We start from the raw sequence: 17,476 nt of genomic DNA, 5'->3' as shown, positions 1-17,476 counted from the left end.
CCTACATATTTTTAACTGGTTTGAAGAGTAATAACTTTTCGTCCGTTCCTGTATAAAACTACTAAGTAAAAAATATACATTTACGACGTTTTTAACGTAAAAAAGATCTCTTAATAAAAACCGCTACGAGTAACAGTTCTCGAGATATTTGAAATCGAAATTATCAATACCTGTCATCATTGACATAAATTAAACATGTTGACTAAATAGTTAATAGACGGAAATCATAAATTTGAAATGTTTTTGTGCCAAACCATCATCAATCAGCATTTTTTCGAAGAAAATTTTATGATTAATTTGAAAAAAATAAAAATTTTCCAAATTTATCTTTTTAGTCAAATAACTATCTACTCAACATGTTTATTTTTTTGTCAATAATGACATTATTGACTATTCTCATTCTAATTATCTCGAGAAGGGTTGCTCGTAACGATTTTTATCAAGAGACATTTTTTACGTAAAAAAATACGAAAATGGATATTTTTTCACTCAGCAGTTCTATACAGGTACGGACAAAAATTTATTACTCTTCAAAACAGTTAAAACACATGTAGGTGGCGCCCTCTACAAATACGAGTCGTAATGACATCAAAATCAAATTTCTCATGCCAAAAAACTAACAGACACCAATTTTCATACAAATATTGACGTTACTTCAGAAATTATTTGGAAAAAATCGAAATAAAAATGAAACTTCTACACCCTGTATCTCCGAAACTAAGCCTTTTAGGCCATTTATAAGAAGTTTTTTACTTCTTTTTATCTACAGAATATGTTACCGAAGTTTCCGGAATACAATTCGGACCACCCTGTATATAATCTTAGACGAAAGAATGAACCGCCTAGATTAATTTCTAGATTTTGTATTCGTACTGTCTATCACCTATTGGCGAATTAAAGAGCCATCTGGATTAAATTCTAGATTAGTGCTTGTGCTGCCTATGTATAATTTTAGACGAAAGAATGAACCGCCTAGATTCATTTCTAGATTTTGTATTTGTACCGTCTATCACCTATTGGCGAACTAAAGAGCCGTCTGGATTAAGTCCTAGATTAGTGCTTGTGCTGCCTAACATGGTTTATATATAATAATACTTTTTGGAGTGAAAGGGTTGTGTGAATGGTCTCAGCAATGTAGCTAAGCCTTGACGTGGAGCTGGAGCTTAAGATTGTTTTTATAATTTAAGTTGCACTCTGTATATTACCTTTAATTATTATGAAAGCAATCAACTAAATTAGCTACTTTATTTTTTTTTCATCAGTTTGAATAACTTTATGACAACAATGAAATTATTTTTCATATATTTTACGAACATATTTTTTATAAATAATATTTATTTAAAACGGTAAAATAAAAGCAAGTTGTGTTATTAAAACTAAATTTTTATCGATTTTATTTTATATAGATATGTTTCTAAATACGATAGGTTCTTAAATACAGATTTTTTTTTAGATATTTTTAATTAGCAAGTAAGTTTAGTTAGATGATATATATTTATCTATTCTTTTTTTTAATTTTTCATTTGTATTAATAAATTTTAGGATCATTTACATTTAAGTAATTGTATTAGATTTTGTACCTAATATCACATTGCTAGGATTATATGTATAATTTTTACATATTTATAATAACAAATAAAATGTTATTTTATTTCAGTCAAATTGTTTTTATTATATTCTGTCTACATTTTCAAATGAAGGTTTGTATTAAAAAAATAAAATTGCCGAATCATAAAATCATGACAGCGTCAAGCTTATAGTGGGACCCTGAAATTTACATAAACAGGGTCCCAAACTGCAGTTAAAAGTCGCTTATTCCTATAAAAATTTCACTACAAATTAGGTTACTGCAGCAAAATCCTTATTACTTATTGCAAATCCTGCATTTTTTCCTAGGCCCCATTACACAAGTACAGTATGATCGAATAAAAACGGCGTCAGCGATGGCTATGAAATGACAATCGATGACATTTCCCATATAAAATGACAGCGATCTTCATTTCATAGCCATCGCTGAGGCCGTTTTTATTCGATCATACGCTACTATTACCGTATGATCGAAAAAACGGCGTCAGTTGGCTGGGAAACGACGATCGATGACTTTCCCATATAAATTTACATATAAAATGACAGCGATCTTCATTTCAAAGCCAACGCTGACGCCGTTCTTTCTCGATCATACGGTATCATACTGCCACAAAACCCACCTTGTCCGAATTATTTTTGTGATTATTCTCTTTGAAAATTAAATATTAATTTTATTTCTAGAAAAACGAGATACAAAACAATGACTCAACTCAATGAACACTTTTTTTTGTAAAATAACGCTTTAAACATTTGAATCAATTGGCATGATTTTTCGTATTATTTTTACACATTATTTATTTTGTCACTACTAAATCTTACTTTTTTCAAATAAATACTGTTAAAAACGAAATACGCTCCTGTCACGATTCACACGTATCTGAGTTCGACCCTGGCTCGTTTAAAGCCATCAACTAATGATCAGCTGTGCGGCGCGCAGGAGGATGAAATCTGTGCGCGAGGAACGGAATTCTTACAACACACTTGAAAAGCACCGACGTTCAGTGAAATTTCTGATTTGTATCTGTTCTGTGATAAAATTATATAAGAGTTTCTTGACTTGAACTGCTAATATAGAAATTAATTCCATGCTGTGTTCGACATAATGTGGATCAACCTGCTCTCACTACCGGTTTCGGGGCCCTACCCCATCAACAGATGAGCTTGGGTATTTCCACAATATGTCGAGCACAGCGCAGAGTATATAAACACGACTTGTCGTAAAGTAGCGGTAAGATATTAAGTCCCGCATCGCGAGATAGGGGCCTGCGTGAAGGTTGGTCCACATTATGTCGAACACAGCGTGGAATTAATTTCTATATTAGCAGTTCAAGGCAAGAAACTCTTATATAATTTTATTATATACATAAAAACTGCAAGAAATTTATTTTCCATTATATAATTTGGGCTAGCCGAAAAAAGCCTTTATTTACTATCGATAGTTGTGCCTCGGTGGTACGAAAGTACTACCATTGCACGCAGGCCCCTATCTCGCGATGCGGGACTTAATATCTTACCGCTACTTTACGACAAGTCGTGTTTATATACTCTGCGCTGTGCTCGACATATTGTGGAAATACCCAAGCTCACCTGATGATGGGGTAGGGCCCCGAAACCGGTAGTGAGAGCAGGTTGATCCACATTATGTCGAACACAGCGTGGAATTAATTTCTATATTAGCAGTTCAAGGCCAAGAAACTCTTATATAATTTTATTATATACCTAAAAACTGCAAGAAATTTATTTTCCATTTTATAGAGTAGGATATATGTCCTCGGATTGTCTTTACAAAAGGAAACACTTTTTTATTATTGACATTTTGGGAAAATTGCATTCTTCATAAAAATTTTGGCTTGTTCTAAAATGGTTAATCCCGCTTATATTTTTCCAAATTTCCAAAAAGTCGTAAAAATTAAAAAGCGTTTCTGTGGTAATAGTAATATAATTTCGATTTCATTCTTTGAAAGGTGGATATTATTAATTTTGATTAACGTCATATTTTTTCTCTTGTTAAAGTATCACGTTTTTCGAAAACTATTATCACCCTTTCCATAGCAATTAACTAAAGAAATTTTGTGCTTCCTTAACAATTTAAAACAGCAAGGAAGATAACGTAAATTAAAATTCTATCAATAACAATCTATCAAAGAAGGAAAACGGAATTATACAGGGTGTCCCAGAAATAAGTGTAAGTGCAAGTATTTTAACTGGTGGTATAGTTCAACCCCAGAAACACGCCTATCAGGTTTTTTCGCGAAAAAAAAAATTGAAAATTCGAAATTTTTTGAATATTTTTTTTGATTCTTTTTTAGTTTTAGTTAAAAAACATAATTTCTTGATAATATGGCAACGTAGGTATTAGATTAAAATTACAAGAAAGAAAATCCACAAAACATCCAGAAGCTCACAAAATTTTAGCAAAAAATCATTTTTTTTGTAAATTTTCAAAGTAAAATAACTCCGTTATTTTGGACTTATTTGAAAAACGATAAAGAGAAAATATGTTTCTTTTGTCGAGATCTACCAGCCCTTAAAATACTTGCACTTATTTCTGGGACACCCCGTATTACCCTAGAAATGCGTTTTGATTTTTAGGACCCTATATAGATGCCCGACATAATGTTGCAGGACCCTGTATATTTTTTACTAATCAATATTTTGTATAATCATTTACAGTCAGGAATGTGAAGTTAACGATATATTAATTATTTAAAAATTTAAACTCGGAAATCCAGATAAACAACATAATCCAATAAATGTATTAATTTTGAAAAACTTGTGTTTTCTATGTTTTCTATTATGATTTCTATTTTCTAGGTAACTATCATAAGATTAATATTGACAGATGTCAGATTATCTAATGAGATAATGTTCCGAGATTAAGTAGATTTATTTATTAATAGTTCATACTGTTTTGTTTTTAACTTAAATCTTGTTTGATGCCTTATTGATAGTGACGACAGCTGATATATAATATAATCTCTTGAAAGGTTAAATAGTTTTGAAGGAAAGATAAGAGTTATTAAAAATCTGTCGGCATGGGTTTTTAATCCACTAGATTTTTACACCAAAATTAAAAGAAAAATCTTTTTAAATCTTAAGTTTAACAGTTTAACAAGGATTCAGCTTGGAGAACTCAGTCATATCTACACATACTAAAATTGTTACTGTGCCTATAGAGAGTAAACATTTTTGTAAAATTGATAGGCATCTACTGTATTGGCACAATTGACCTAGTAAAATAATATGACATTAGTCTTTGCCTGGGAAATGGGCTTAAGCCTGGTTGACACGGTCAAATTGTACTTGAACCAAATCAACCAAATGCTGTCGTACAAATATCAAATATACCTATATAGATGTTGTGCGCGTCTCATTTTTATGCTGTTTGTATGGTATCAACTGTTTTATCCAAGTCGAGTTGGACGGCTTCGTAGCATCAAATTAAGTCAGCCTACTTACTTTGATGTTAAAAAGCCTTTCAACTCGACTTTGATAAAACAGTCAATACTATACAAGCAGCATACAAGTGAGACGCGCGCAGTATAATTATTACTACAGTTACATGACAGCATCCAAGTGGGCTTGGTCCAAGTACCCTTTGATAGCGTCATCCCACATTTAATAAAATTCAGATTGATATGAATATAGATTTGGCCAAGCCTGTATAAGGAAAATATTTGTAGTGGAACACCATATTGAAATCTTATATCTAAGAGTCCATTTCATTAGTACGAAAAAGGAGCAAAATAAGCGTTGGGCATTTAACGTTTTATGTAAAACTGGCTAGGTATTTTTACACAAATGAAGAAGGAAATTAAAGATAAAGGATTATACTATATCCGTATTGTAGCACATTTTTAGAGAACTTTTTTATTTTTAAGATTTTGATGGTCAAACATCAACAAAATATTCCTTATGTTTACTAAATTTTCTCGAAAATAAAGATATACCTAATTTACAATTCCGCTACAATACGGAGAGTGATTGATGTTTTGTGATTACAGTGATATATAATTTATATGGTTTTGTAACAAATTGCTAGCTATTTTATGACAAATACTGATTACTGACTACAGATTTCTGAAATATAATATACAGGGTGGTCCGAACTGTATTCCAGAAACTTCGGCAGCATATTCTGCAGATAAAAATAAGTAAAAAAGTTCGTATAAATGTATGTCCTAAAATGCTTAGTTTCGGAGATACAGGGTGTAGAAGTTTCATTTATATTTCGATTTTTTCCCAATAATTTCTGAATTAACATCAATATTTGGATGAAAATTGGTGTCTAGTAGTTTTTCAACATGAGAAATTTGATTTTGATGTCAATATGACTCCTACTAATAGAGGGCGTCACCTACATATTTTTAACTGGTTTGAAGAGTAATAACTTTTAGTCCGTTCCTGTATAAAACTACTGAGTAAAAAAAATATACATTTACGACGTTTTTCACGTAAAAAAGGTCTCTTGGTAATAATCGCTACGAGTAATGGTTTTCGAGATATTTGGAATCGAAATTATCAATACATGTCATCATTGACATAAGTTAAACATGTTGACTAGATAGTTGTTATTAGACTGAAATCATAAATTTGAAAGGTTTTTGTGCCAAAAGTTCAACAGAAACTGTTTTATCATCATTTTTGCAGAAAAATTTATGATTAATTTAAAAAAATAAAAATTTTCCAAATTTATTATTTCAGTGAAATAACTATCTACTCAACGTGTTTATTTTTCGTCAATAATGACATGTATTGACTATTTCCATTCTAAATATCTTAAGAACGGTTGCTCGTAGCGATTTTTACAAAGATATATTTTTTACGTAAAAGGTGTTGGAAATGTATATTTTTTCTCTCGGTAGTTTTATACAGGTACGGACAAAAAGTTATTACGCTTCAAAACAGTTAAAACACATGTAGGTGGCGCACTCTACTTGTAGTAGTCATATTGACATCAAAATCAAATTTCTCATGTCAAAAACCACCCAGACATCAATTTTCATCCAAATGTTGACGTTACTTCAGAAATTATTTAGAAAAAATCGAAATAAAAATGAAACTTCTACATCCTGTATCTCTGAAACTAAGCATTTTAGGACATACATTTATACGAACTTTTTTACTTATTTTTATCTGCAGAATATGCTGCCGAAGTTTCCGGAATACAGTTCGGACCACCCTGAATATTTCCTTCGGCCACACACCCGCTTTACCCGACCCCTGAGAGCGACCCGAAAGTACAGCGTAATAGACTCTTAAAGCAATCACCTTCCAAATATTTTGCGTTTATTCATATACACCCTGTATTATATTTTTCCTATAAGAACGTTTTAATGCATCATAATTTTACCTTTAAAATGTTGAAGTAGATAGGCTGACTACAAGAAATTAGTATAAATTTCTATTTGAATAGTTCCATTTCGATGTTACTGGCAAGAACGAAAACTCGAAAAAAAAAAACAACCGCAAATCACCTTTCTCACTATCACGCTTACACTAAAAAGCGACTTACGTAAAACAATAGCTCGTTTAGCATTCTGATAATTTAAACGGACGTAACGTAGGCGAAGGTAATTCATAAAACATTACACAAATTAAATTACTTGTTACGGTGTTAGAGCCGAGATAAGATAAAGAGACGGACGGTTCACCAGTGATGCTCTCAGAATTCAAATTAATGTAAAAGACGTCTACTAAAATCCGGTTACAGAATTACGAGATTGATTAAGAGTTACCCTCGGAGTTATCGTTGTTATTTCTAAGAGTCCGTAATTCTATTCCTACTTTTATATGAACAGTTCAACTACTGTTATTTCAATAAGTTCGTTTTGATGACACAGATTGAACGGGTAGTCAAAATTAATCGTGAGATTCGATTTAACGCTTAGAATACGGTTTAATTGAATCGTAGCCAGCAGGTATCCATAAAATTTAAACAAACGAGTCGTAAGAATTGAACCGGATCACAATGCGACTCATTTGTTTCTACGGCTCGTTCATTCAAAGAATCGCGAAAAATAATTTATTACTTACAATACGGTTCGTTCAATTAAATCGTGGTCAGCATGGATCCATAAAATTTGAACGAACGAGTAGTATGAATTGAATCGAATCACGATACGACTCGTTCGTTCAAAGAATCGTCAGACTGATTCATTGCATACATAATACAGTTCGTTCAATTAAATCGTGGTCAGTATGAATCCATGAAATTAGAACGAACGAGTCGTAAGAATTGAATCAGATCACAATACGACTCGTTCGTACAAAGAATCGTCAGACTGATTCATTGCATACATAATACAGTTCGTTCAATTAAATCGTGGTCAACATGGATCCATGAAATTTGAACGAACGAGTCGTAAGAATTGAAACGGACCACAATATGTCTCGTTCGTTTAAAGAATCGTCAGACTGATTCATTGCATACATAATACAGTTCGGTCAATTAAACTGTGGTCAGCATGGATCCATGAAATTTGAACAAACGAGTCGTAAGAATTGAATCGGACCACAATATGACTCGTTCGTTCAAAGAATCGTCAGACTGATTCATTGCATACATAATACAGTTCGGTCAATTAAACTGTGGTCAGCATGGATCCATGAAATTTGAACGAACGAGTCGTAAGAATTGAATCGGATCACAATACGATTCGTTCGTTCAAAAAATTGTCAGACTGATTCATTGCATACATAATACAGTTCGTTCAATTAAATCGTGGTCAACATGGATCCATGAAATTTTGAACGAACGAGTCGTAAGAATTGAATTATCGGATCACAATGCGACTCGTTCGTTTCTACGACTCGTTCCTTCAATGAATCGTGAGAACTGATTCATTGCTTACAATACGGTTCGTTTGAAAATGAAAAATTAGAATTATAAAGGGATATGTATGGGAACGGTTGATTTATAGGTAAAATATACAAGGTACTGCAAAAAGCTAAATACAAAAGTTATAGGGTTTTTAAAAATCTATTAGCGGGTAAAAAAATTAATTATACAGGGTCGGTCATAAAGTCGTGGCACATCAAAGTTTCATTTTTTTTAAATGGAACCCCCTGTATATTATTGCATATTTCAATTCTTCCTTCAATTTTAAGCAATAATCGTAATACACATAATGTACCTAAATTCAGATATTTCTGAATTAAGTTCGATTTTGAAATGTTAAACGAAAATTTTGTAATTTCCAGACTTGATATAATCTCATTTTATACGTCTCTATAAATGCTAACTTGAAAACTAATGTCAAATATTATTAAATATCAGATTTTCCACAGAATGGCATCGTTAAATGAAACCGAACACATCGAAATTATTTAAATCGAATTGTTTAAGTGATATTTTCAAAAGCTAATAACTTAGAAACGGTTGGTTTGAGGTCCATTGTGTATATTTCGATTTTTGCTGAGATTACTAATAATCAGGGGATTCCATTTAAAAAAATGAAACTTCGATGTGCTACGACTTTATGACCGCATGCTAAATTGACCTTTAGAATATTATAATTATATATATTTTTGCTTGAATGCAACACAAATGCAAGAGATGTGAAACTTATTTACAAAAAAATCTATTTATACGAAAAAATATATTTTCTTTACCTGGCGGTATAGGGTGCAAGGTAACCGAGGTGCTTAGTCTGTCTCCACCCATGCTGACTAAATGGGGCGCATCCGTTTGCAATTTTAATGCCCTGCCACCGCCGTCGCCAACGTCGGCGTTGCCCCCAGGGGGCGCTCCTGCGGCCAACGTTACTCCTGACATCTTCGGAAAACTGGAAAAAAAGAAAAGAAACAATCGTAAATACGAGCTTTGCGAGATATTTATTGGAAACATTGGTTTTCGGTAATATTGCTCTACTATTTCCATTTCAAGATATTTATGGGTTAAGTTAGATTTAACATTAAAATCGTTGATTGAAAGAATTAGGTTTGGTTTTGATATTTCTTCAATCAACGCTAACAATAAAACTGAGTAAAATCAATAATCCATCTCTATGTTTTAAAAAAAGAATCGCTCTTAAACAGCTTCATACCCTCTATATTATTGCATTTTTGGTTTCCTTTCAGATCACTTTAAATAATTCTAAGATATGAGTAAATATATTTCCATAGTTTCAAAGACATTAATACATACATTAAAAATATATATTTTCCAATCTTCCTTAAAAAATTATTACAAATACTAGAACCTGTCCTGAAATCAAGGCTATAGGCTATATACCTAAATATCCACCATCTAAAGTAAATACCAATTTACTTTAGATGGTCTATACTTACTTTGCTATAAATTTCGTAATCTTAAATCATACGATGGGTGTTCAAAATTCTACGCTAAGCTTTCTAACATAGACTTTCTAGATATTTAAGGCTTTTTTTTCTTCCAACTACTTTTAGTGATTTGAATGACATTTTGAGGGTAAAAATTACTATAAGTGCTACATATTTTAATGATAAAAAAGTGTCGATAAATTCATCAGGGATGTGCATATGGGTTATCATTGGAAGGTTTTTCAAAAAAAAACATGTGCGCCACTAACTTTTTCTTTTTGATATTTATCAAAATTGTGTAGGCCGTTTAATGCCAATTAAAAGTTATCTCTTGATATTTTGTCGAATTCGGCCTCCTTGATGAGATAAACGCCATTTTATTAATCATAATTAATAAAATTAAAATGAAAACTAGAGAAATTAATAAATTATATATTTTACCTAATTTATTATTAAATATTATTACTATTAGTTATTATTACCACAGATTATACAGATTATAAACTTTGTTTTTTCTTTATTGTTTTTCGTGGTTCCAATTTTCGGAATCAGGCACTTGTTAGGTTACTAGTTTGCGCACATAGCACGCCAACTTATGGCCTCTAAAATTGTGCACAGCGCCTGACCGGCACAGTTATTAGAGAGATATCGGAAAACCGAATAGCGTCATGCAGTATTTACGCGTACCTTATCATGGTTACGATATGCGCGAGTCAATTTTTAACGCAACACCCGCTAATAACATTACCGCCTGACGTAATTTGCGGATAAATTACACCAAGCGCTATTTCTAAATAACGTTTAAAAATTGCTTAAATGGGCATGTGCGGGTATTTGACAACCGGCGCCGGCCGGCGAGATCTTTTATTTTAGGTTATATTTGAATTGCTTTGAATTATTACTTGAGTTTTATTAGGTAATTTGATATTTAAGTATCTGGGATTAGTTTTAATTAAATAAATATGGCCCAAAATATGGATGCAGATGACGACTTAGCCCTTCTAAGAGAATTTGTTGCTTGTTGCCCTAAACCCACTGGCAGACGTTGAACAATAAAGCACTGGAAATAAGCCCTTTAGTTTTAAATACCTAGTAAACAAAACAATTTCAAAGTTTTAAATTCAAAGTTAGGTTAAGTTTAAATAGCGGACGTGACGCGAACAGAATTTTTTCCGATCCGATAACTATAAATGAAGAGAGTTGATTACGATTACCACCTCACGTAAAGGAAATCATAAGGAAATAACACCTGGCCTTATTAACGTCCATGTGCGCTATTCGGTTTAGCGATATCTCTCTATTACGCTGTTTATTGTTATTTTACGCGAGTTTATTTTTGCGCACAGGAAATTTTACTCGTTTGCACATCGTCATAAGAAACAATTTTCGTACATCGAATTAGGGACAAGATTTTTATTTGTATACTTATAGGGTACCTAATCTGTGTTATTACTATTAGTCCAACATACAGTAATTTCAAATAATAAAATTATGGTATTTAAGATAATTACAAAAAACCTAATTTTAAAAAATTTTAACATCCTATAACTCTAAAACTATGCATTTCCATACCCATGTTAATTTTTTTATTACCCATAATTTTTTTTATTAGGTATCAATGAGTAGGTACTTATTTAAAACTTTCTCAAATTAATGATATTAATTTTTTTTAAAGGTTGCTATTGGATATCGTTTATTTTAAACATTCTGTATGTTTTATATAGTGGAATACTGTTATTTCCTGGTTAACAGTAAAAAAACTATTACCACATACAAAAAAAAATTGTAATGGAACTCGTTATATAATTAAGAATGCACAGGCCGAAAACATTTACGATCACGACCGCACAAAACAAGAACCCATTAAAATGCATTAAGAATGACGTAACGCTCAATGTTATGCTTACTGTTTATTGTAGTTTATTGATGAACGATTGGAATAAATTAAAGAAAACTGAGAACTGGGTTTAATTATTGAACATCTGAAACATACTTAACACTAAATATAAATGCATTATCTAAAAGAAAAATACTGAAAATATTGTATTGTTAAACGGTCTGTACACTACTCGCGAAGTAATCCGAAGTATGTAGGTCAAGCTCGAATAGTGAAGAGGGTTATTTCGTATTTCCTTGCCTAACTTTGTCTCGTGTCGGGTTATTTTCATTATTGCGCACACTACTCGCGAATTTCATTATTATCGAAGTTGGTCAGAGAATATCTAGAGAAGCTGAACAAATTAGGCAAAGAAAATAAAGTCCTCCTACTCTGGAGGAAAAGAAGCGAGCAGTCCCCTAACTGAAGCAGAACGGTTCTGCTTTCCAAGCGGAAACCAACATAAAGCGGAACTCTAGAACCTGGAAGACTCCATCTTCAGAAGTTCACACCAAATCTTGGGAAGTATTCAAACTTTTTAAACTTTTAATGGTGGCATTTGGATCAGCATGACATTACGCAACTTTGCCTCAATATAACTGACCTCGTATCTCTTCTAGTTTCCGAGATCCCAATAATGAGGCTCGAGTTTGGAACATTCTTTACTTAAAAGACGGAAAACGGCGTTTGTGTTTATACATAGTATCTATCAATATTTCCTCTAACTGGGAAAACTGGACGAAAAAAATAACTTCTCACACTTCAGTTCAGTATTCATTGTTCAATCAAAATGAACAAAAGTAGAGCTAGCTTCTAGTTTCACTGAAAGTATGAGTACATACTTCCTCTAGGAGATGCGAGACCTTGTTGTTGGTGGGGAAGCTCCTGGTCAGGTGCTAGGGGGAATCCCCTCTTGGACTTTGGCTGGGCCTAAGGCAAGGTTACTATATATCAGTTTACCTCGTAACTTTTGGACCAATAGGAGCGAATCGGAATAGCATCCCGGTGATGTAGACAGAACGTATAAAATCGTAGATAAAAGGAATAAAAAATAAAATGCAACGGACAAAGAGAGATAAATGGGCAATGTAATAAAGAAAATAAACATCAAACAACTAAAAACTATGGACGCCATACACCATATACACACCGATCGAATTAATCATCGATCGCAGTTTTTATCCCTTTATCTATGAGCGGTAGCATCCCTGTGACGTAGTAGATGACATTTTCGATAATGACGGATCGAGTTACGAGACAACCTTATCTTTTAATAAATAACCTTGGGTCTAAGGAATATTTCATTGTCTTGGCCCTGGCTGTAGTGTCGTGGCCAGGGAATTGCACCAAGAGGTATAACGATGCCAAATGGGACTACCCTGTCCGTCATACCAGGCACCCTCTACTGTCTGTGGTCATGTATCACGGGTAGAGGGTATGGGGAAGGGGTTAGGTTAGCTTAACCGCCTGGACCAAGAGGAGACCACCTCACTAAAAACCAAAATCTTATGATGGAGGGACCAGGTCAAAGGGATGTGTCGCTAGATAGAAGACTAGCCTCTACTGGTCTCAACCTTGGGACACCAGGGGGCAACCCATTGTATTCTCGTCTTTCTAACTTCTACATCTTTTTTTACGGTAAAAAGTTATAGATGTGCTTCTGGGGTCGAAAAATACCATAAAAATATTTGCACTTATTTAAGACTTACCCCAGATTAAAACATGTAACCTTTATACCGGGTGCGTCTCAAAAGTGGCTCACCCCTATAACATTTTTATTTTTTTTTTTAGTTAAAAGAACGAGATTTATTAATTAGGATTGATTGACGTATTCAGTTGTTTTCGGTCACTTCCGGTTTCACCGGAAATGACTACAACTTTTGATTTTTAAATAGCACCCCGTATTTTGTTACTTTATTCGATAGAAAATGCCACTCTGAATAGAATGACATATCATATGTCAACTTTTGACATTTTCGCATATGGCTTATTTGAAATTATAACTTGCGGTTCGTAACGAAAATTTGACTCGAAATACCAAGTGTGTGGTATCAAATTATTCGTAAATATTAAAACGATTATTCAAATAAGCTAATGAGCCACCCTTGTTCCATTTGAAAAAATTGAGATATGATTAAAAATACGATTTGAGCATTTTCTAAGTGGCCAGGACAAGACACTAAAAACATTAGACGCTCAAATGTATTTTTCCAAGGCTCCTTGATGAAGAATTAGTGTTTTTAATATAGTCATGACAATCTAGATTAAATTTTAAAATACAATTTTTTATTAAGCGGGAATGTCAAAAGTTGATATATGATAAGTCATTATATTCAGAATGTAATTTTCTATCGAATAAAGTAAAAAAATTCCGAGGGTGCCATTTAAAAATCAAAAGTTGTAGTCATTTCCGGTGAAACAGGAAGTGTCCAAAAACAATTGAATACGCCAATAAATCCTAATTTATGTCATATACTAACATACCAATTTTCGTTTTTTTATCTGAAAAAATAAAAAAGTTATAGGGGTGAGCCACTTTTCAGACGCACCCGGTATAAATATGTATTTATGAACATAAATAAATAAATGTAAACGCAAATAAACGTATGATGCGGATCAGCTTACGTACAGCATAGACGTTTTCCTTCAAAAATTCAATTAAGGTACACCTTTAAGCGAAGCGGTCTAAAACATTGGCGTTAAGTTAACATGAAATTAACTAAAGATGACAGTTAATTTTGACATTTGATATATGTTTTGACAGGCGCCTATGTTTTCTAAATGCAAGATATAGAAGACAACCCTCGTATTACTAATATAAAACCCATAATCTGCAAAATTTTAAAAAAAGTGGAAAGGGTTAAAATAGACTATTATTGTTTCCAGCTAAATTTAAAGAAAATCTTACACAATGGCTTGGAGCAACAGTATCTGGATGGTCTTGCTTGTTAAGTAAAAGTCTACCTCTTGTTTACTTCATAAAACTAACAGACTTGGTATAAAAAAATAAAATAACATACGTGTCGGGACAAAAAAATGTTTTAGAAAAATAGTCTACTTAGTTGCTTTCTAACACAGTTTTATTGAGTACTAATAGTCTAAGAGCTGGCTACATAAAAAAACTTTATCATCGTTACATGGCTAATTTTTTGTGTTAAGTATCCGTTTGGGTAGCCATTATGAAATAGTCATGTCTGCCAGCGCGATCCCGGGGCTTAAAGCGGGGGCGGCCAATCGAAAGGGTGAAATTTTGACACTAAAAATATTATAAGATACATGAGTTATAATTGCGAAAATAGCTTTTATTTATTATTAAGAAACGTGGAATTTTGTTGGCAGACATTTTTTTAGTCACTAAAATGCCGACAGACAATGCGAAAGAGGTATGAAATTTTAAAAATTATTAAAAAATTAAATTTAAAGAATGATAAAAATTATGGCATATTCGAATGCCGATTGGTGAAATGTCATATTTATTTATTTTAAAAGCCGTATGCAAAAGGGCAGACAAAAAGATCGTGGCTCAATCAGCTGCAGACAGTTATCAAAAGCGCGATTACTCTAGCGCTTTATTCAGGGAACGCTGTACTGGAACTCTGTAACTAAATAGCTATCGGTAGCGATGGAGAATACTGACCTTGGCCGTACAAACTAAACGGCAAGCGACATTGTTCTTCATCGCTACTGATCGCTATTTCGTTACAGAGTTCCACCCCTGGCCACCTCATCCATTTAAGTATAGATAAATCATACAATATACGATTATATTATAAATATATTTTTTTATTATTTCAATAACGATTTTTTTGTCTGCCCTTTTGCATACGGCTTTTTAAATTAATTAACAATAAACATGACATTCTACCAACCGACATGCATGTATGCGATGATTTTCTTTTGTCAAAATTCTATGCCTCTTTCGCGTTGTCTGCCGGCATTTCAGCCACGAGAAATATGTCTGTCAACAATTTTACACGTTTCCTAATAATAAAAAAAGCTATTTGGCAATTATAACTCGTGTACCTTATAATATTTTTAATGTCAAAATTTCACCCTTTCGATTGGCCGCCCCCGCTTTAAGCCCCGGGATCGCGCTGGCAGACATGACTATTTCACAATGGCTACACAAAAGGATACTTCACACAAAAAAATAGCCATGTAACGATGATAAGGTTTTTTATGTAGCCAGCTCTCGGCCTATAATGCCTAGTGTTCTATTTACAAGTCGCATACTATATTAACTCTGTGCTATTTATCTAATGAATAGTTTCAAAAAAATCACAACGTTATGGCTTATGTTTTTTCACACATGCGGTTATGTTTTCAGGCCTCGCAGTGTAATATATACATGAGTTAACATCTGGTATAATATTAAAGCGTATCTACTAAACGCATTTGTGCGTCCCATATTTTCTTTCTTTCGAGCTGTAAGTTAATATGATTTAATAAATTGAATTAGGTTTCAACAATGGATTCAATTATAGTTTCAGTTACCGTGAGTAACTGGATGTGAAATTTATCTCGTAAAGATAAATAGTAAAGGATAGATAAGTACACAGTAATAGTAATAATACGGGTCACATTGGTTATTTCAAACTTATATCGATATATAGGATTATTTCTAGGGTATTAGTAGAATTAGTACAGGAATTTTTAATATCATTTTTCAATTAGTTGATAAATCTTAATAATACGATACAACTTTATTTCAAAATATTTCTTCATTTAATAAATTTATAACAAAAACTTTTACCATATCTTAATATCTAGCAATTCCCAAAAATTTATTTAAAGATCTAAAAATCTAAAGATGTTTGGAATTGGATAGCAATGTTTTTTATAAGTTGGTTGATATCGTCTACGTTTAAAACGTCCTAAATATCATGTTTTTAATTTTCTTTTTAAAGTTTTTATAGTTTAATTGTACTATTACTTTGGGTAATTTGTGGTAGTTTTTGTTGTTAGTTCTTTTTTAGTTCTCTTGACTGTTCTGAAGTCTTATTTTCTTCCAGTTGCGTATATTTGTTTGTTAGTTTTAAAGTAATAGTTGTTTTTATTAACTTGTTTTTGATTTTGTGTAGAAGTAATAAATTATGATATTTTATTTTCTTAATATCTAGTTCTTTTGTTTTATAGGTATTCTTTTCTGTTGGTGTTTCTTCTGTTTTAGTTTTAGGAGTGTGTCAATTGTTCTGGCTTTTTTAAACTGTTAATATATGTGTCCTATTTTAAGTTATTACGCATTTTCATTCCTAGATAATTCCCTTCATATTTTTTTTGTTGCTCCTTTATAGTTATAATCAAGGGTTATACTGAAGTTTTTGGTATTAGATTCATTTATCGTTAATGAATTGTTAAAGCCACAACATTTTAAATTATTTCATAACAAAATTTATGTTTAGTTAGTTGTAAATTGTTATAATCCTTGTCAGAAAACACCATACATAACTCCACCAGCAATCATTCTTCCGAATATACAGGGTGGTCTAAACTGTTTTCCGGAAACTTCGGTAGCATATTCTGCAGATAAAAATAACTAAAAATCTTCGTATAAATGTATGTCCTAAAATGCTAAAAAGTTTCGAAGAAATAGGGTGTAGAAGTTTCATTTTTATTTCGATTTTTCCCCAATAATTTCTGAAGTAACGTCACTATTTGGATGAAAATTGGTGTTTTTTGACACGAGAAATTTGATTTTGATATCAGTTTGACTCCTATATGTAGAAGGCG

The 17,476-nt window shown here is 32.3% G+C and overlaps 1 protein-coding gene across 1 annotated transcript in view; it reads right to left on the bottom strand.

Annotated features, from left to right (window-relative positions):
* The window catches only part of LOC115885228 (pleckstrin homology-like domain family B member 1), a 185,547-nt gene that overhangs the window by 111,056 nt on the left and 57,015 nt on the right, over positions 1–17,476 (bottom strand). The window contains exon 3 of the mRNA XM_030904064.1: positions 9,202–9,374. Within this exon, the coding sequence (XP_030759924.1) occupies positions 9,202–9,364 (163 nt within the window). The 5' untranslated portion in view covers positions 9,365–9,374. The remainder of the gene's footprint in view (positions 1–9,201; positions 9,375–17,476) is intronic.

Source organism: Sitophilus oryzae, unplaced genomic scaffold, assembly GCF_002938485.1.
Source record: "Sitophilus oryzae breed Bouriz unplaced genomic scaffold, Soryzae_2.0 scaffold_377_pilon_pilon, whole genome shotgun sequence".
NCBI lineage: Eukaryota > Metazoa > Arthropoda > Insecta > Coleoptera > Curculionidae > Sitophilus > Sitophilus oryzae.
This window is presented reverse-complemented; position numbering and strand designations above follow the sequence as displayed.